This window comes from Psammomys obesus, unplaced genomic scaffold (assembly GCF_907164565.1).
Source record: "Psammomys obesus unplaced genomic scaffold, mPsaObe1.curated_primary_1811, whole genome shotgun sequence".
In the NCBI taxonomy this organism is placed as follows: Eukaryota; Metazoa; Chordata; class Mammalia; order Rodentia; family Muridae; genus Psammomys; species Psammomys obesus.
In genome coordinates this window covers 4,139,300-4,161,389 of record NW_026585685.1, presented here as the reverse complement: position 1 = coordinate 4,161,389, position 22,090 = coordinate 4,139,300, and the positions used below count along the sequence as shown (strand labels likewise).

At 36.9% G+C, this 22,090-nt stretch overlaps 1 protein-coding gene across 2 annotated transcripts in view; it reads right to left on the bottom strand.

Annotated features, from left to right (window-relative positions):
- The window catches only part of Trim33 (tripartite motif containing 33), a 94,351-nt gene that overhangs the window by 15,833 nt on the left and 56,428 nt on the right, over positions 1-22,090 (bottom strand). For both annotated transcript variants that reach the window (XM_055628631.1, XM_055628638.1), the window contains exons 6-12: positions 19,065-19,179; positions 16,411-16,557; positions 15,721-15,838; positions 13,686-13,960; positions 12,737-12,901; positions 8,669-8,866; positions 461-593 (exon numbers count right to left, since the gene is read on the bottom strand). In XM_055628631.1, coding sequence (XP_055484606.1) covers positions 461-593; positions 8,669-8,866; positions 12,737-12,901; positions 13,686-13,960; positions 15,721-15,838; positions 16,411-16,557; positions 19,065-19,179 — 1,151 coding nt within the window. The remainder of the gene's footprint in view (positions 1-460; positions 594-8,668; positions 8,867-12,736; positions 12,902-13,685; positions 13,961-15,720; positions 15,839-16,410; positions 16,558-19,064; positions 19,180-22,090) is intronic.

Here is a 22,090-nt window from a genome sequence, read left to right as displayed (position 1 = left end):
AAGAATGAGTACAGTGTGATTGGATGCTCTAGTGTTATCGAAAGACAGGGTACAGATATGTTTAGCATCACTCTAGTCAGCTAAAGACTGTCAACATCATTTAAACATATATGTATGCAAATTTTAAAAGTCAACAGACCGTGAACAAACAAATTATCCTTCAGAATGCAAGCGGGCCTCTTAAAGGTAGCTGAAGCCCTTGAAAAGTCGCAGCTTCTCCTTTCAGGCACTTACTGAATTTTACTTCTGGACACTAGACTGCAAAGAAACTCTTCCCAGTCTCCAGCTTGCTAAAACGCTCTGCAGATTTTAGACTTGCCAATACACAGTACCACATAAAATCATGTTTGTTTGTTTGTTTGTTTTTATCTAATACAGATACAAAAAGACAGCCCTCACTCCTCAAATCCTGGCTTAAGATGTTAAGAGAAATGAAGAACAATAGCTCTACTTGTTTTACCTGAAGATCCAGGTGATAACGCAGAGGGTCCTGGGGAAGGATTCATGGTGCTTGTAGGCTGTGGGGGTAGATGACTGCCTGAGATGTATCTACTCAGTAGATTATCTAAACTACTTGAGCCAGCATCTTCCAACTAAAAAGAGACAAAAATAAATTTGCTTTGATTAAACTGAGGATGAATGATTTAATGTCACTGTTTACATTCACTTTACTAAAAGTTAACATAGATTATTCAATATCAAGTTAAACCTAACTGTTGCTTCCTTAAGGCTATTTTGAGAACTCACACAGTATGAAGTTTATGTGACTGGTACTATAATTCATATTACACAACAGATATCCAACTGCTAAGACAAACTTAAAAATCCCTAAGCACTGTGTGTAACTACAAAAACAGTTCTGAGTAACACTTCACTTCCTTTGCTCAAAATTGCAGGAGTACTACTGTCCTCGGTCTCCTCGACTTTAGAGTCCCATCAGAATCCTTCACACAGAGAGAAACACATGTCAAACCCAACTTTAAGCTCTGACAACTTCTTACATCAGCATCCAGCCAAAGTCTCATCACTGTACACACACAAAAACGGGCAGATATCTGAACTCATTTCATACTTAGAAGCAGTAGGATAGGGTCAGAGAATAAACCATTGCAATTTTGGGACAGTTCCCGCCCCGAAAGCAAATCAAACCAAACAACAAATCCATACCAGTTTCCTGTCCTAAAATAAGCCGTCTACCCTACAGAATGCGATGTTTAAGAGAGAAAAGTTTTACAAGTAAAAAACAAAACAAAAAAACCCCTAAGTGTTCAAAGTATATGAAAACCCACAGTATTCCTAAGAAATTGTCAAGTTATTATTACTTGTTTATCTTCTTGCTTATTCTATTTATTTTCATACTTGCTCCTTTTTCAACCTGTGCTCCAGACAAAAGTCAAATTATCTTATGCCAATCTATTTCTGGCTTAAGACAAAACTATGCAGTTATTGCCTGCTCTCTGAGAAAACTAAATATAAACCAAAGAAGAACTGGAAACTAAGAATGCAGCAGGTCATGATAACATGCAGGGGAAGATCCTCCTAAAAAGCAAAACTGACAATTTCCCAAATCCCTTAAAAAAAAGGAAAAGAAAAACAAAAAACAGGCCAGTCACAGTGGGGCTAAGGTGAGAAGGCTGAATTAATCAGAACAAAAAGTAATAGTTCTGCCAATCCTGTGGTCACAGATATTGATTAAACATCCTTTTGTAAGCTGTAAATAACCATAGGATAATTAGCTGTAATTCAAGTTAACTAGATATAAATTGGGAGCTCTTTTTGTTTCATATTTTTAAAAGTTTTATAATTATTTTTAATATGTATGAGTGTTTTGCCTGCATTTATGTACACCATGTGTGTGGCTGCACAGGTCAGATGAAGGGACTAGATTTCTGGAACTGGGCAGTGGTGAGGCACTACGGCACTGCTGAAAGCTGAACTCCAGTCCTCTGTGGAACAGCAAATGCTCTGAGACATCTCTCCGGCCCCAGAAAGAGTGATGCATAGCACATAAAAACAAATAGGGAAAATGACAACCCTATTCCGCTCCTTTCATATTCCCTACCTACCATTTTTACCTCTAGCTAAATAGATGGCCCTAAAGTTGAAGGAGCCAACAGGTCAGGAAGAAATAGACATAAAGACTGTCATAGAGTTAAAAGTCATCTAACTGGTTGGATGTTAGGGAAGCAGAGGAGTCAGGAAGATCTCTGTGTCAAGCCCAGCCTGATCCACAGCAAGTTCCATGGCAGCCAGAGCAAGATAGTGATAGACTATCCTAAAACAAATAAATTAAAATAAAATAATTTTAAAACTACCTAATTGAAAAGACATCAATTCATTTATTATTAAATGTATTTACTAGTATCCTCAAATAACTACACAGGCACTACCAAAGTTGCATAACTAATCTGTAAAACGAGAGGCAATACAAAAAAATATGCATAACATAACAAAGAATAGAACACAAGATGAAACTCAAGATGTGATGGTGTACACCTATAAGCTTTGCACCCAAGGCTGAACAGGGACCACAAGTTTGAGGCCAGCCTAGGTTACACGGTAAGGCTGCCTCAAAACAGGGAGGGAGGTGGAAGAAAGGAGTACGTAAAGAAAAAGGGAGGGGAGAGGGAACTAAATCACAATGATGTCATTTTACCTATCAGACTGGCACAGATGAAGAATGATTTGAATCAGTCTTGTATTGGGAAAGCAGTGCAGAAATGGATACTCTGAAATACATAAGCTGGTAGGCTCAGATGAACACAACTGGTATCAGGCAACCATGCCTAACATCCCACCTTGGTTCAGTCTCTAGTGTTATCAAATGAACAAATGAACCACAGAAAGAGCAAGCTGGTCCAATAATGTATATATGACTTGTCCTGAAACTGATGACCTGTTTTTCCAAGTGTTTCACATCCCCAACAACAGTATGTGAAGAACCTGATTCCTCTACTTTCTCACCAATGGTACAGTTACTATGTAAAGTTTCCATCATTTCCATGGTGACTTATAATGATTTTTCAAATGAATAGCCTTTTTTTTTTTAATTTAAACTTTTTTTAGATTTCTGTTTGTGTGTTTATAAACATTTGCCTGCATGCATATATATGTACACCATGTGCATGCTTGGTGCTCAACAAAATAAAGTACCATGTAGTTTTAAAAGAAAGAAAGCAAGGTTGGAGATTTAGCTTGCCTAGCAAGTGAAAAGGCCCTGGGTCTGGTCCTCAGCTCTGGGAAGAAAAAAAAAGAAAGAATACTGTATAAAATACGCCTCCAACAGAGAAAGGATACACTCTCTTGAGCCCTCTTGCCAGAGTCTGATCATTTATGTCAGACCAAGGAAAAGTAATTACACACACACACACACACACACACACACACACACACACACACACACGCAATAGAAACTGACAAAAAAAAGGGGGGATTTCACTTTTTTTTTTCTCATTAACAAGGGAAAAAAACCCTATAATTTTTATAGAAAGTCTACAGAGGCCTCTGAAAATCTCACAGGTAATAGAATATTCTTCCCATCCCTACTCACCCACCATGAAGTCCTTAAATAAATATAAGGCCATTGTTGAATTCAAGACAAAATGTAAAATCCTTTATGTAGCTTACAAAGGCCCGATGCAGCCACTTCCTATTGTATCTAGGCTCCTTTCATGCCATTTCTGTTTCTTTTTCCTTTCCACATCAGCCTTATTTTTGTGCTTGAAAAAGCTCCTTTCTAGCGGAGTGGTAGTGGTGCATGCCTTTGATCCTACCACTCAAGAGGCAGAGGTAGGCAGACTGCTCTGAGTTCAAGGCTAGCCTGGTCTCCAGAGCTCCAGGAAAGAAAGGGCTACGTGAAGAAACCCTGCCTTGAAAAACAAAAAACAAAAAATGTTCCTTTCTACTTCATTGGGCTTTGAAATTGTTCCTTTTACCTCATACAATTTATTGCAAATGCCTCATTTCCTAATTCCCACACAGCTTACAGGTTTCAAAGCTCAACACGGGTCTAGATTTGATTTGTGCTTTCCCCTTTAAGAAACAATCACAGTAAGATTTTAACATGTGTACTCTTCTGCCAGCAAGCCTCTCTTGTTCCCCACTACTCCTTAAGAAAAGAGCTTAACGTATTTGTCAAGGAAATAATTATGTTTCCCTTTAAATAAAGGCTGGGTTCTTACGCCTAACACAACTTTATAATAATAACAGAAAGCAATCTAAGCATAGCAACTAATATTTATTGAACATTTACATTGCAGACACCAACTTGAATATACAAATTATTTAATCTCCCTAGTAAACTTAAGAGGCAGATTCTAATAGATTCAAAGGTTTAAGAAATTAAAGAGTGGCAAGCAAGGCCAGTATTTAAGAAACCACAAACTCTAATTTCACTTTACTATACTGCCTCCTGAATTACAACCAAGTAATTGATACCCTGGTACTTTTGTATGCATAATTCCCCCTGCCTGCAGTTTCTTCCATGAATGCCTGAGACTCTTATCCCTTAAATCCATGTTGAAGACAATCTCTCATATAAAGTCTGACATCTACCGGCAGGAAACTTGGAATGTTCTGCTCTTCTACCAATATCATTATATATACCCAAATGAAGCAGCAACTTCATGTTTTGAACATGGCTAGAAAACTGTATCTGTATGAAGACTGTTTCTCTCTGATCTTCAGACAACCAGTACTGAAGGCCAAGTTCACAAATCTTTGAAGCAAATGTACTATAGTATAGTGATATGCATTTCCAGGATCTATAGATAGTATGGATCCATGTATCTACACATGGATCCAGTCTTTAGACCACAGTATACCAAAAATCTGACCTTGAACCTAATAAAAACTATTTACTAATCATGAGGAAAATATTACATTCTGCCAAGACATGTTAGTGTTGTAAACACAACCAAGCAAGCACATACACTATTACTGCAAGTGAAACATCAAAACATGAAGCACCTTGTTTTCCATTTACTACCTCCTATTACCTTCTCATGGAAGCAAACTATTTTTTCAACAGTTTTCACTTTAGGACAACCAAGGTGGCTCAGCAGGGAAGACACACTTGCTGTACAATCTGCATTGATCCATGAAACCCATGCAAAGGTGTGTGAGGAGAACTAGCCCTGCAAACTTGTCCTCTGGCCTCTGCATACCTGTATGGTGCACAGGCACGCACGTATGTGCACACAAACACCCCACGCATTTAATTTCTAAATCTTAACTTTATGATTTTCTGGCTACCTAACTGTCAAAATTACAACATCTTAGTTAAAAGGCTATATAATATAGATAGTAATTTCATTTGTCTTTCTCTCCTGTATTTTATTATCTCCCAGTAGTACCTTTTCAAGCCTTCAAACTATTGCTAATAGTATTTTCACATCTAAAAATCATACTGACCAACCAAACCACACAGCGTATCCACGTACTCAAGTACAAGTCAGCCGTTTTCTGGACTGTGCAAAATTGGTCAGTCTGAGACTTCATCTCTATATTTCACATTAAATGTACTATTTCTACTATTCATTTACTTTAATGTTAATGCTGGATTTTCTCTATGTGAATTCTTAATTTAGTCTAATTTCAACTTCACTGCATAATTTATTGGAATATTATTATATGTGTGATTGCTACAGTCCAAGTCAGCATTTTGGAACAAATGACTATACTGTGTTTTTAACTACTCTTCTAAATCCATGCTGCCTAATGATGGCATTCACAACACAAAGCCATTATGCATGTTTCGATGTTGCTGGTGCAAACAAACCTGCAACATGACAAATTATGTAAAGTGAAACACAATTACATACAGCACATAAAACTTGACAATGAAAATAATGACTGCTCTTGAAATACACTTTTTGTTATTTATAACCCCTGTAGTTATAAGGAAACTTTTCAATGTGGTTTGATGGTGCACACCTTTAATTCCAGCACTTGGGAGACAGAGGCAGGTGGGTCTCTGAGTTGGGAGGCCAACTTGGTCTACATGGTGAGTGCCAGGCTAGCCAGGGTTATAAACTGAGGCTCTGCTTTTTAAAACAAAGGAAGAAATAAAAGAGGGTAGATAGATCCCTTGTACACATACTAGATAAGCACTACCCAACTGAGTCACATGCCCAAAACAAGGTTTACTGTTTGAAAGGTTTACTGTCTATGATGTAATGGCAACAGCTTCATAAATTTAATGTTTAACCATACTTGAGAGAAGCCCCCCATGCCCATCAGTAGATAGCCTACACAAAACAAACTCAATGGTATGGTATTTTTTGAAGGGTTTTCTTTTCTTTTTTGGGGGGAGGAGGGGAAGATAGGTCTTTTGCTTATATATTATGGTTTTTGATTTTGTGTCTTTATGGGATTTCTGTGGTATGAATATGTGTGCCTCTACATGTTGTTTCTTGCGTTTTTTTTTTTTTTTTCCCTTGGCTCTCTCTCTCTCTTTTTTCCTGTCCATTTGTTTTGTCCTATTCAGGTTTATTATTACTTTATCTTAGAGAAATAACTTATACAAAAAGAAAACTTACAGACCAGTAGCTCTCAAACTGTGGGCTGCTACCCTTTTGGGAGTTGAATGACCCTTTCACAGTGGTTGCATAGCCCAAGTATCAGGTATTTACATTATGATTCAAAACAAAAGCAAAATTACAATTATGAAGTAGCAACAAAATAATTTTATGGTTGGGGTCCACCACAACATGAGGAACTCTATTAAAGGGTGGCAGTATTAGAAAGGCTGAGAACCACTGTTACACATAGTAGCCGACAGAAGTATTATTCCTTACAGGCAGAAAGCAGAGACTGAAATATCCATCAACTAATGCAAGAACACACTGTGAGATAGATCCAAAGCCAGGAACAGGCCTGGGCTACATGCCTATAATCCTACCATGTGAGAGAATGAGGTGAAAAGTCAGTTTGAGGACAGCCTGGGCTACATAGTGGATTTCCAGGACTGACTGTTCTGTATTCCAAGCCCTGATCTACCTTCAAAAGAAGAAAAGAGAAAGTATTCTATACAACGGAGTATTACTCAACCACAGAAGAAATTAAGTTGTAACACAGACACCAGGTAAATAAGATACTAAGTGAAAAAGGTAAGCATAAAAGGCCATCTATTATATCTATACATAATGTTCAAAGTAACAAAAACAGGGTTATTAGTGGTTTCTAGGAGCCAGAAAATGGAAAGAGAATGACTGCCATTATTATATCTTGAAACCATGAAAATACCAAAAATTAGACGTGACAGCTGAACAATGTTGCAAACATACTAGAAACAGTGACAAAAGAGTAACTTTTCAGCCCATCTCAAACTACCTTCTTAGTGTTTCTATGAATAATGAAGAGGGTCCAAATTTACAAGTGCGAGTTTGAATCAAATTCCAACTACTACTTCAAATTCCAACTACTACGTATATAGGAAAACCACTTACCACTGTTTTCTTATAAATAGAAATATTACATATTCAACCAAGTGATTTCAAGCTTCAAAGCATTGCCTGAGAAAGCATTTTAGTATAAGGTAACTTACAAATACAACTTTTTAACTTACATTCCAAAAATTACTCCATTCTATTGTATAGTGTAATCCTCTCAGCACCAAAACTATTACCATTTCCTTAGCCAAAAGACGCCAAAAGATAAATGTCTTCTATTCTCAAAAAACTGTAATAGAATAAAAGAATCACCAGAAGGCAGTAGTTTTTATAACTTTGAAGTTATAAAAGTACCTTTTGAAACTCTCACATAACCAGGCACTGGTGGCTCATGCCCTCAATCCTAGCTCAGGAGACAGAAAGAGGTGATCACTCTCAGTAACTGTGAGGTCCACCAGGGATACATGCTAAGCACCTGTCCCATCAAAACAAAATGGTCCCACTACTTCAGCAGCATCACTGCTCCTTGCTGCCACAGTGACCTCCAATCTAAAACTCATACAATAAGGGAGAAATAACAGTATAATCCTCAAAGACTTTGTTTACAGTTAAGAAAAATATGAAAAAAAGAGAAAAATATGGTATGAGCTGGAAATTTCAAAAGGCAACAAAGACAAGTATCATTAGAAAAATGTCTCAGTTGAATGAAATGAGAAACCTCAGAGGCACTTTGCAATTCATCTTTCTCTTTTTCACCATCATTTCTTCCCTTTTAGGATATTCCCCAAAGTGCCTCATATCTAAACACCATTTTCAACAAAATGTTCACACAGCATTTCAGCACGAGCCTTCTCTTCCCAACTGGCCTGTGTGAGCAGCGGACTACCTTCACTTACGTTATCTAAAGTAACAGTAACTAAAGATGAGGCTGCTTTTTGGTCCTGGGTCTCTTCTAGGCTCCAAATTCTTATCATAAAGGATATTATTTGGTTGAGGTCTGACTTTGGAAGGTGCTAAAAAGTGTGAAGAACTGGCATATCAGCAAAGCTAGAACTGGTATATTAGATAGACTCTTAACACAGAGTATTCAGTTTCTTCTAACTTTAAACATGGAAGAATGTCAGTTTCAGCACAGCAACTTTAAACGTTACATATGTTCCCTTTACTCTTCAGAAGGTTCAAGGAAATAGTGGTCCTAAAAGTAAACAAAATCTCAAATAGGCATCTTCTTCCATTAGTATAAGATTTTAAATGATTCATTTGGCTTAGATACAAACCTGGATAGGTGGAATATCTGGCAACGATGGAAGGTTTTCTGGATTGGTAACTGAGGGGATGAGTTCTATTGCTGTAACAGATGGACTGGTGGGCCCTCGATTTGCATTTGCCATAGTTGCTGTGGTAGGGCTTGTTGGGTTGATGGGGTTGTGTGCTGATACAACAGGAAAAGGTCCAGCATGCCCTGGGTTTGAGTGCTGTTTAACAAAGAAGGTGGTATTATTATTACTATTACTATGTGCTCTGCCAACAGCAACGAACCAAACCTTAGCAATAATTGTAACTATCTGTGGTATACCCTTTCCAAACTGAAAGTGCTTGCAGCTGACAAAGTGGTATCCCTTAAACTTAAGCAAGAGAATAGTCTGAACTAATCTTTTCATTTTTCACTCATTTTTACGTACTATTCGGGGAAAAACAGATTTGCAAGTAACTGTAAACCTGTCAGCCTACTGATATGATCTTCATAACACAGATGTATGAAGATGATAGGGATGCCACCAAGCTTGCAAAGAGCTGGCCACAGAAAACACAGTTCGGAAGATATTCCACTTTGATCTTTCAATCTTCTAGCTAATGAAAAAAGAACTACAAAGTTTAAGTTGATATGGCAAAAAGAATGGTGAATTTCAGAAAAGAATGATGACGCTGATTTCTGGCTCTGATACTGTACATTCTTAAACAGTCACATAATCTCAGTAATTCTAAATTATGGATAAATGATCCCTTACTGATTTCATTAAGAGGGCTACTATAAGAGTTATGTAAGGCCATAAATGTGTAGGTCTTTGGAAACAAGTTACTATACACATACAATTAAATCATATAAATATTTAAAAACTAAAAATGCTAACATTGATTTCTGATGAGAAGACCTCAAAACCCAATAGCCAGTTAGTCTGATTCTGTTTCTCATTTGTACTCTTTCAAATGTTGAACCTTGGTACTAAGAACTACAAGAGTATCTCAGTAGTTATAAGGAAACCAGTATCTTTAACCTTTCCTACGTATTATTTTAAAATCGTATTTGCCTAATAATGTGTTATGCATGGTCTTTGCACACCTGTCCTTCTCTCACTTGACAAAATATACTGCTAACTATTATGAGGAAAAAACTAAAACCAAGTAGTAAAATTAAACAAAGGAACAACTGGCAAAAGCCTTAGGAGTAAAAAATGAGCTAATACTGCAGACCAACAAAAATAAACAGCCAATAAACCCCTGCCTAGTGAAACTGGCACTATGAGAAGAGCTGTTACAAAACATTCAGAAAGACTGATACATTTTTTGTAATAAAATTTCAACTCTACAATTACATATTTTGTCAAGTTTCTTGAACATTACATAAAAACAAAAACCTGAAACAAAAATTATTCTTATTCCAACAATAAATAATAGTAAGCAAACATGTAGCTAAAACAAAGGTTAAAAATTTCAAAGAAATGTACACATTAAAGAAATTTATATTATCTGATTATTATTGTTTTAATTTTTTAATGTGAATGAGTGCCTGAATGTATGTATGTGCACCACCTGTGTGCAGGGACTACAGATGTCAGTAGAGGGCCACAGACACCTGGAAATGGAACTAATAGTTTGAGCACTTACATGGGAGCCAAACCCAGGTCCTCTGCAAGAACAGAAGTGCTCTTAACTGCTGAGCCATCTCTCTAGCCTTGTCAGCTTGTTCTTAAACCAAATAAACATATTTTGTTTCTATGACTGTGTACAAAAAATACAATTACAACTTTTCAACAGAAACATTTTAAATCTTAATAGGCGCCTCCATTATCAGGAGTAAAAAGGAAATTCAAGTCCAAGGAAAATAGTCTGTAAAGTTTTGAATTTTTTTTTCCTTTAAGATTTACTTATTTTGGTCCCCCAACCCCACTCCCCAAAACAGGGTTTCTCTGTGTAGCCTTGGCTCTCCTGGATTCACTTTGTAGACCACAATGGCCTCGAACTCACTGAGATCCGCCTGCCTCTGCCCCCCTGAGTGCTGGGATTGCAGGCGTGCGCCACCACACCCAGTTAAAATAGACTTATTTTTGTGTATGCGTGTCTTCCCAGCATGTGTATCTGCACGCCACATGCAGAGGCCAGAAGATGTCAGATCCTGAGAGTGGAGTTGCAGATGTTTGTCAACTACCATGTGGGTGTGGGAATCCAACTGAGAAGGGCAGCCAGTGCTCTTAATCACGGAGTCATCCGCCCAGCCCCATACTGTATATGTGTGAGTTTGTGGGGCGTGCACACAGGACATGGTGCCAATGTGGAAGTCAGAAGACAAAGTTCCAGTATTTGGTTTTCTCCTTCCACCCTGAAGTTTCTGAGGAACAAATTCAGGTCATCAGGCTTGGTGGCAAGTGACTTCATCCCACGTTTAATTGTAAATAGTTACAATTTGCAAGACTATCTCAATACTTTTATAAATGTATAAAAATTTTATACAAGGTGAGTAGACATTTTCACAAGTCTATCTGGGTGTATTTTTGGCCAAAAAGCTGGGGAATCATTGCTCTCAGTGTTTAACAGTCCAAATGTTAAGCATGTGGACTAAATAAGTAAACTTAGTGAAAGTTTGCCCTATTCCTTCCTTCTGGAAATTATATGATTCTATTTAAGATTTACTGGTTTGTCATGCATGTGCACATGCCTGACTGAGTTTACGCGGCCCCTATGTATACAGGATAGGGCATTAGAAACCCTAGAATAGGAGGCTACAGGCAGTCACAAGCTGTCATGTGAGCGCTAGGAAGTGAACCTACTCATCTGCACAAAGGAAAATGGTAAAAGCTCACAGCCCAGCCATCTCCAAACTTCCCGTCCCTCAGACTCCAGTTAAATGGCGATGACGCACAATCTGTTACAGCAATACCACCATTGCACTTTAAATGAACTGGTGATTTTCTAAAAGCCTCTATAATCTGCTTGTTTAATTTTGAGACAAGATCTCTACAGACCAGCCTGGCTTCCAATTCATGCATGTTACTTCTCTATCTTGAATCCTAAGATTACAGGTGTGTACTTGTACTCAGCTCAAAGCATGTTCATGTTCTGAGAAAGTACCAGGAGTTTAAAAAAAAAAAAAAAAAAAAACAACCTCTATTTTTAACTTATATTGTATTTAAATAATAAAATTTATTTAAAGATCACTTTTTTGGCTTATTTTTAATTTTATTTATGTGTTTGTGTGTATGTGTGTGGCCGCACAAGTTTCTGTAATATGTATGTGCAAGAGCCAGAAGACAGTGTTAGATCTTCTGGAACTGGAGTTACAGGTGGGTCTGAGCTGCCAGGTAAGTGCTAGGAAACAAACATAGGTCCTCTGTAAGATTAGCAAGTGCCCTTAATCACTGTGCCATTTCTTCAGCCCTATCTAGTTGGCTTTTGAGACAAAATCTAATGTACCCTAGGCCGGCCTTGAATTTTTTATGAAGCCATAAAAAATTATGAGAACTTTTGATTCTCCTAACACTACCTCTCTAGTGTTGAAATAACAGTCACAGACACTAAAGCCAGCGTAAGTCACTTTATTATTATTATTATCTTGAATTTTTTGGCAGTAATGGTAAATAAGTCTAGAACCTCAAGCATTCTACAACTGACCTATACCCAAACCCACACTAATTCTTAACATGAAGTGTATCTATACTCTAAAAAGAAAAAAAAAACCATACATACATATATCTAGCACTATTACTTAAAGAATTCTTTGTTATCAAGATCAAACACCATGTTAAAAAGTAACAATATCAGAAAATTGAAGATCTAACCTTGATTTTCAGAATTATTATTTCTGATTAAAGGTAAATCAAAAGTTCCTTGATTTGTTTTTTCACTTTGTAATGAGTTGTTACAGCAGAGTATTTTAATCCATACATAGCATGTGATAAATTTAAAGAGACAATTTTCCTGTGTATGTACATTTTTCTGGAGAAGCAACTATATATGTGAAACATCAAATTACCAGAAATATCAAAGACCCACACCAATAACTAATTATAAAAATGACGTCTTTTAGTTTTAAAATTGTATGACTCTTACAAATGTAACTCTAGGCATACTTGTCTTTGGAGGTGTGGCTGCATCATGGAATACTGAGGGCCGCTGTGCCTGGGTATCCCTGGTATTCTGGCAGCATTCTGAGCCAGTCTCATTTGATGGGCTTGAAATGCTCCACAGTTCATGTTGCCTCTTTGCATTGTTTGCACACTGATCAATCTTGGAGGCTATAAAAAGTAGAAATTGCAATTCATACAGTTTTTTTTTTTTATTTTGTTTTGGTTTTATTTGTTTTTTGTTTTTTTGTTTTTTGTTTTTTTTTTTGAGACAGGCTCTCTCTGTGTAGCCCTGGCTGTCCTGGAACTCACTCTGTAGACCAGGCTGGCCTTGAACTCAGAGATCTACCTGACTCTGCATCCTGGGTGCTGGGATTAAAGGTGTGCACCACCATGCCCAGCTGATAAAATATTTCTACAAATTGATTGTTCAATCATAAAATGTTAAAGTAATTCCATTAGAACAGAAGGGTATAAAGCAGATATTATAATCCACATTCCCTTTTCTAAGCCAAATAATTACAGAACTGTTAATTAGTATAATAATTTTTCTATCTACCTTTTCAGGAAGGGAGAGAGGGATGGAAGAAGGGAAGGAGGAAAGAAGGAAGCGAGGAAGGGACAATTAATAATACTTGTTGCAAAGCAGCATATAAACAAGAAGGAGCAAAGGTAAGAACAGTTTGAGTGAATGCCTAAAGAATGCATCAGATCTTAGAAACAATCTCGTTCTTTGGCTCACAATTTTATGCATGTGAGGGAATATATGGTAGAGCATGGGAAAATGTAACTGCCTTCCATGGTCTACTTAATACCTTTATTCTTCAAAGGTTCCCCACCCCCGACCCCTGAACTCCATCAAGTGACCCTGAATGTGTCATTCCTGTATACACACTGCAGTGTAGTCTTGTCATCTTTTTACTTTCTATCAATAATGGAAGGACCCAACGCTTACCTGTTGCTGTAACATCTGTGGGGCTGCTTGCCTAGGATGCTGCTGTGTTGTTGTTGTTGTTGTAGGTACTGGGGCTGGTGGCTGCTGCATTCTCATCTGCTGTAGCTGCTGGTGTTTCTGTGCATACACCTGCTGCTGCATGTGCTGGAGCCGAAGCTGTGCTAAGTTAATCTGTCCAGGGGTTTTACTAATGTGGTTTGTCCCTGGAGGAACTTGCCCAACTACAACATTGGGAGTATAACCAGGAGCTGGCTTACTCTCTATTACTAGATTACCTGAGGGTTAAAAAAATAAGAAGGATTTACAAATATTAACTAAACTTTCCACTTTACAAGTGAATCACTGTTTTCCTGCTTCTGACAATTAGCGTCTCAGAGCATCCAACAACACAGCACAGAGGAGAGCTAGGTTTAATGATGGTAATTAGAAACTAGACAGATTCCAAAGCCCCTTGAGCCCTCCCACAAATAAATTCATTACTCAGAATATACTATCTGTTCTCGTATCTGTATGTGTGTGCAAGTGCATTTTTTGGGGGAGGGCTGGATGGTTGTGGGCATGTCAGTCCTCACCTTTCCAGCTAGTTTGAGGCAGTGTCTTTGCTGCTGCATAACCCAGGCTAGCTGGCTGGAGACTGAAAGAGACATTATCAGAGGAAGGATCCAGTCAGGCTGACCCAATTCTTCCATGACAAGGACTCCAGGATACTCATGATGGGAGCTATATTCATTCTGCTTTCTTTCTTTCTAAATGTGCATCGGTGTTTTGACTATATATATGTGCACGCACCAACCCCAGTATACCTAGGTGCCTGAGGCTACCAGAACCCTAGAACTGGACTTATAGACAGTTGTGAGATGCCATGTGGGCGCTGAGGCCCTCTGGAAGGGCAGCCAGTACTTTTTTAACCACTGAGCCATCTCTCCGTTGCCCCATCTGCTTTTGAAATGCCAGTGTTAAAGATTAAAAAAAAAAAAAAAAAAAAAAATTTTTTTCAAAATAATTTTCTGTGGAAATTCTGAATGCTTTGAACCATCTATTCCTTTAAATTTTTCCTCCCTTTTTATACAGTTGTTGCTTTCTGAGAATAGAGGTTAAGTTCTAGGAAGGCATGCTTTCAGGTAATGTTGGCAAGCCACCAAAAAAAAAAAAAAAAACACAAAAACCCAAAACACCACAATCTGTCCCAGTCAATGAATTTTTTAAAACTTTTATGAAAATGCAGCACAAAATCTCACACACACACACACACACACACACACACACACACACACACACACTTAAACCAAACAGCAATGATATTCCAGTGCTACATTAATGAGTATCTTTTTTTCCATTTACCCAAAGAATGCCTTAAACAGTACAATCAAAATCTCAAGAACATGATTACTTTGCAAGTGGAAACACTACAGTGGATGGCAGATTTCATTGAGTCACATTGTGCCATTTCATTTTACTTTAAGACACAGGGCCTTACTATGTCACCTACATTGACTTCAAATTCCTAGGCTCTAGCGATCTTCCTGCCTCAGTCTCTTTAGAAATTAAGATTAGACATATCATTTGCTTGGCTTTTTGTCTACCTCAACAGCTTTCACCACCATCTTTGGGCCACTGATGTGGAGCAACAGAAACAAAGGCTTTTTCTTTACTTCTTCTGCCTGACACTCCTTGGACATGGCTACAGGACACTTAAGTGTACTCAACTTTCTCCTCCACTGAACCACCTGACATTAAACTACTGAACATCTAAGTAATTATTCACAAAATAATCATTTGCTAACATTTCCATATTAAACAATCAATATTAATTTTGAAAAAGACGGACAGGAAACGGACCACGCTGAGAAGCACTCTGCAAGGATGGGAAGTAACAGGGCATGCTCAGCACGCTGGAGGCCAGGGCTCAAGCCCCAGGACCAAGACCAAAAGTAGCCTACACCTAAAGAGAGTTTCCAAAACGTAACACATCTCTTATCATTCACATCTTAAAGCTTAAAAGCTTTTTCCAGAATTGGCTTAAATGGCTTCTCACCTAAATTCACTACGTTTTTGGCCCAGAATGTGGGATCACAATGGAAACGAATTGCTCCATTGGCAGCAGGAACAGGATCACACCGTGCTTTCAAAATATGACGTAACTGAAAAGTAATCTTAAAGGGAAAAATTTCACATTAGTCTTAAAGTAAAATGTCAGTTAAAGAAGCATACCAGAGAGATTTTTAAAAGTTCATAAAGCCTCACATTAGATATCACAGAAGACAGTGTCAATGTCTAAATTAGCAAGAAAATAAAACGCACATATTTGAACTTCTGCCACTTTTGACAATAAACCTACATTAAAATACTAAGTACCCTCAAAAGAATCTATATGGCATGATCCCTATTTATGGCATGATTCGTTTATGAGATTCCAGGAAAATGACAGAAATAAGATTAGTGAATGATAAATAAGAACAATAGAAAAATACAATTTTTCCAGCTCTCTGAATTGGGGAACTGCTATGAAGTTCAGATTAGCCTTGAACTCACAACTGTCTTGCCTCAATCTGCCAAGTGCTGGCTGGAATTACAGTTATATGCTACCATGCTCAGTTTTTCTCTATCTTTATATACAGATGGTTACACTTGCTAAAATATGTTTACATAGGATTTTAGATTTACAACATAAACATTCTTGTAAATAATAGGTCTATTAAGTAAAAATAAAGATTATATGTCTCACCAGACGCTTGCTATAAAGTAGTGCCGTGCTGCTGCCACTTGCAATGGCCCAGTTTGTAAAGTTCATAACATGCTTCACTTGCCGGGAGAGGCCTGTGATGTCATTCTGCTGTTGTAGTAGCTTCATCTGCCGTTCTTTTGTAACATTCTGAAATAAAAGAAGAGCTTCACTGAAGAATCAAAAAACAAACAAACAAATCACATACTCAAATACCTCTATTTCCTTCAAAAATTATACAAGAGAAGCTTGTAATTATTTAATCAATCTATGAACAATCAGAAGAAAAGTAGCTTAAAAAAGTGTGACTAAACCTTCCTGCTCTAAGTTAATCCATTCCATTCAGAACATTAGCAGTAGTTTATGGCTTTTCTTTCATTGAATAATAGCTGTTCAAAATAGTATCTTCCTGTTTTTTTGATTGATCCAATACAATATGAAGCAACACCGAGGAATCATTTTATGTAATCTTAACTGAGAAAATACTGAGCTACTAGTGCCACCTACTGGTATAGTTTGAGAATGAAAAGTTCTCTTAAATAACCTAAACAAAAGGGGGAGGGGGAGAGAGAAATTCCAGAGGTCTAAAGATGAAGTTAAGTAAACTGGTATAACAAAGTTCACAAAGAAAAAATAGTTTCGGGAAAACTGCTGCAAGAAATAATCAAGTGTTGAAAAGAAGTCATTGCCCAGAAGGGATGGGCACTGCCCTGTATACCTTGAGATTCAGTGTACCAAAAATAACCTACCTACTGCTTAACTATTTTCTCCCCATAGACTATTCAACTTCATTTACTAAACGGTATTTTTCGAAGGAGAATAAGTTCACTTTAAAATATAAATCAATGAATGAAAGTGTTCAATGGATGAAAGAATTTCGATCTACAGCTTCACTACAATCAATTATTTAACAAAGCTTACAAAAATGTCTCTTTTACTGTTTAGAAAAAAACTATACAAAAAATTTGCTATTTTAAAAATTATGTTAATTCTACATGAAATATTTATCAACAAGTGCTTATATACACGTTAGTCTTAAGATGATTTTTTTAATTCTGAAGCTCTTGAAATGGGTTTGCAATTACCACTTTTAGATGCATAGATAAATGCATGTGTAATACATTAAAATGTATCAAAAATAGTTACTACTAACTGCGCTGGATTCATATAGTTATTCTAGAGACAAAAATCTATTAGTGTTAAAACTTACTGACTACAAATACAATAGGTAAGAGACATATAACTTTAATGTTCAAGACTTTTAATCTCACCACTGTTTTTTCAATGTAAGACGTATTTAAATGACAAAAATTCGGATTTTTCACACATTTCTTTCATTTACATGTAACTACCTATCTCCTATCCTTAAGGAGTTCTACGAATAAGTAAAATAGGAGAAAAAAACCTCTAAGGACAATCTAAGATTAATAGAAATTAAATTAATCAGCTACATAGTTTAAAGTTATAACTTTTCAGTAGCAAATAAGATATCCTCAATATTATGCAAACATACTGAAAAGCATAAGGTTTATCCTTCAAAAAAAAAAAAAAACCCTCAATTGCTATAAAATTCACATTTGAAACTTTCGGGGAACACATCAACTGTGGAAAGTAAAGATTTGGATTAAAATTTTATTCGGGGCCTGGCAGTGGTAGCTCATGCCTTTAATCCCATGGAGCACTCAGGAGGCAAAGGCAAAGGCAGGCAGATCACTAGGAGTTCGAAGCCAGTGTGGTCTACAGAGGGAATTCTAGAACAGCTACAATGAGAAGCCCTGTCTCAAGCAAGAACCAAAACACAAAAACTTTATATGGATTTCAGAAAATGATTATCAGAAAATGTATAACTACTTACATATTAATTTCAAAATATGAAAGAGACCTAATACTATAAAATTAATAATTAAGTTTGAGGTTTATATATTTCAAAATGTGGAACATTTTTGACAAATTATAAAAATACACAAATTGCTCAAACCTAAGCCTAACTGCATTTATATAAAGAAATTAAACTGAGGCCTCTTGCTAGAAAAAGATTTCAAAGGGCTTGCTTTGTCTTCATTTCCATCACATTCAGTAATAATTCTTTTCTAAGACAGTTATCACTATTAGCTAGTTATATGGCTTCAAACAAGCAAGCAAACAAATCCACCCAAAAAACAGTGTTTTAGGGCCAGACAGTGGTGACACATACTTAAAATCGTAAAGTCAGGAGGCAGAGGCAGGTGGATCTCTGAGTTCAAGGCCAGCCTGGTCTGTAGAGAGTTCCAGGACAGCCAAGGCTACACTGAGACCCTGTCTCAAATAAAAAAAAAAAAAAAAAATAGTGCTTTATGTTAATCATGGTGGTATACACCTTTAACCCCAGCTCTTGGAAGACAGAGATAAACTCTAAACATTCAAGACTAGCATAGTGATTTCCAAGCCAGCCAAAAAAACAAAAAACAAAAACGAAACATTCAACCAGTGCTGCAAAACTACAAAGTAACTACACATAAGTTCTCTTTCCAAATAGAAAATTAAAAAAAAAACACCTCATTTCTTATTTTACTTTATTTCCATTATCTCCAATCAATTTAAAGAAACTTTTAATAAACATTAAAGACAGTTAAGAGTAAAAGAAGCAGTTTCTGTTTAATTTTGGCTTTGAAACATACCTCTAGCTGCTGTAAGAGAGATTTTCCTTTCTTATTAATTTCATTGATAAGGGTGAAGATGGCCACTTTAATTTCCTGTTCTACTCGTTTGTTAGTCTCATTTACTTCTTTAATCCTGAATAAGAGAAATGCATCATTAGGTCATCAAATCAACCTGTGTCTGAATCATCAACCATTTCAGAAATTCATCCAACTAGTTATTATTAAGTCATTAAATTTGTAAAATTTGTTAAACATCGGTAAAAATCTGGGAGAGAGATGACTCAGTAGTTAAGAGCACTGAATGCTCTTCCAGAGGACCTGGGTTCAATTACCAGCCCCCACACAGCAGCTCACAACCAGTTGAAATTCCAACATCTGACACCCTCACATTGAAATCCATGCAGGCAAAAAAATACCAAAGCACATTATATAAAAAAAAACAAACAAAGGAAAAGAAAAAAAAAAAAACCCTCAAAGTATGGGACTTATGTTTCAGCAGATCTAGCCATTCAATTCAATCCAAACGAAGAATTAATTCAATATCTAGTAAGTTAAGCTCATGAAGGACAGTTTATTATTCTGTAGAACAATCTCAAATTGCTATAGCATGAATGTGATACATAAATATCTAGTACTATTGACTGGATGTCAATCAAATTTGCTGTATTTATTCTGTTTAATCCATTTTTATTCCATTTAAGATGCTTTCTGGAGACAAAACACAAAAGAATATCACAATCAAGTTAACAACCTTTGAAACAGCAGCAATTTAAAAACACCCATTTTCATTTCAAACTTTATCACTTCAGATGTGGGTTCTAATTAAGCTTGTTTCCTAATTTCCTCTCACAATGGCTTTACACTGTAGACAGTAAAAGCACATAATAAATCACTGGGGGGTGGGGGGCACAACTGTTAGCAGTGACCCCGGTCTCTTTTGCTAAGAATGTGTTCTACCCCACAGATCCTGAAATACTCACTCCATTTTAAAAACAGCCACTAAATATTTTAGAAATAAATATACCTATCTACTAAAAATTACATTTATGAAAGTTTTGCTTAAAACTATAAAGTGCTTTCATTATTATTGCTTTCATTATTTATAAAATGAGAAGTAGGCAATCTCATTAATATAAGGAAAATGTCAAACATATCCATAATATGTCATTATCTTATGTATATTCTACTTTTGTATAAACTGTCTTTCATTAGTCAAATACATACACAAGTAATTTTAATACACTTGGAAATGTGTAACAGTTTTCTTCCTGTGTACCACTGCTTGTTTAGATTGTTATTTGCAAATTTTACTGAATTCTGTCCTTATTAAAGTAAATAGAAAACAGTAAATAAAAAGTGTTACTAATCACTGGTAATAAGATATACAGATCTCCAACATAAAACAACTGAACCAAAAAACAGAAGTCATACAGCATACCTGAAAGCAGGAAATAGTCTCAGACTTATTATACTTAAAAACATGTACACTAAAAACTAGGGGGGGGGGGGGGGGGGCTGATAGATGGCTCAGAGGTTAAAAGCATTTCTAGAGGACCCAGGTTCAATTCCTAGAACCCACAACCATTTGTGAGTTTAAAAGTATCCAACTCCTCCTTCTGGCCTCTTTAAGCACCAAGCATGCAGTGTGCACACATATACACACAGGCAAAACACCCACACATATAAAAAACTGTGGGCTGGAAAGACGGCTCTGTGGTTAAGTGCAGAGCACCTAGGTTCACTCCTGGCACCCCCATCAGGTGGCTCACAACCATCTACACCCCCAGTTCCAAAGGTTCAATCCCTTCTTCTGGCCTCTGTGGGCATTCACTAGTACAGATAAGCAAATAGGTTAAAATATAAATAAAAATTTTTCTTAAAATGGAAAAATATTAAATAAAAGTTTTAAGTAAAAGGAAGGGGAGTCATGAGGAGATGTGTGATTAACAGAACTTGCTGCATACTTAAGGAGACTGACATGAACTTGGGCTGGCTCTTTGATCAACTCCCCTGAGGGGAGAGCAGTCTTACTAGATCACAGAGGAAGACAATGCAGCCAGTCCTGATGAGATCTGAATATGCTAGGGTCAGAAGAAGGGGAGGAGGACCTCGCTCATCAGTGGACTGGGGGAGAGGCATGGGAGGAGAGGCAGAGAGGGTAGGATTGGGAGGGGATGGAGGAGGGGGATACAGCTGGGATACAAAGTGAATAAACTGTAATTAATAAAAATTAAGAAAGAAAGGAAGACTGATGTTCAGATCCAAGTACCCACACAACAACCCAGACTGGTTGTGGACTCTGGGTACAAGTCCTAGATCCTCTGGAAAGGCAGTAAGGATAAAACTGCTGAGCCATCTTTCCAAATCTTGCCCTTTGTTTTGTTTTGATCTTACTGAAGATAAAAATTCTATCATAAGAAGCCTCTATTTTCATTCATTAAAATATTTAACACCTTTGTACATCTTATTATGTGTCATTTTAACCATCATAAACTAATGGATTTTACTATTCAAGACAAAGCCTCAATGTCATTGATTTTGCACAATAACTACAATCTAACGCACTCTCAGGAATTTTCCGGCTTAAAGTGTGCCAGTTGCAAGTGTATGTGTTTTCAGTGTCAAGAGTGCTAACTTTGTAAATAGGCCCTCCTTACTACTTTCCTACGTACCCTCTAGTTTGTTTATAAGTGTGCCTAGATAAGACAACGAGGGCTGAAGAGCTGGCTCAGCGGTTAAGAGCACAGGCTCTTGCAATGAACTTGGGTTGTACTCCCGCACCTACATGGACGCTCACAACACCGCCTTAGGTACCAGACATGCAAACGGTAAACAGACAGACATGCAGGCAAAACACTCGTGCATACAAAATAAAATAAATGTTAGGGAAAACACAGAACATCTTTACAAGTAATACTAATGAGGATGATGGTCATGGCAGTGATAAAAATATCGGCAGCTTGAGTGCTTAGGATGGCCAATCTGAGTTAAATATTTACCTTATAATGCTGCTAGTACAGTAAGTACTTTAAATGCTTGTTTAA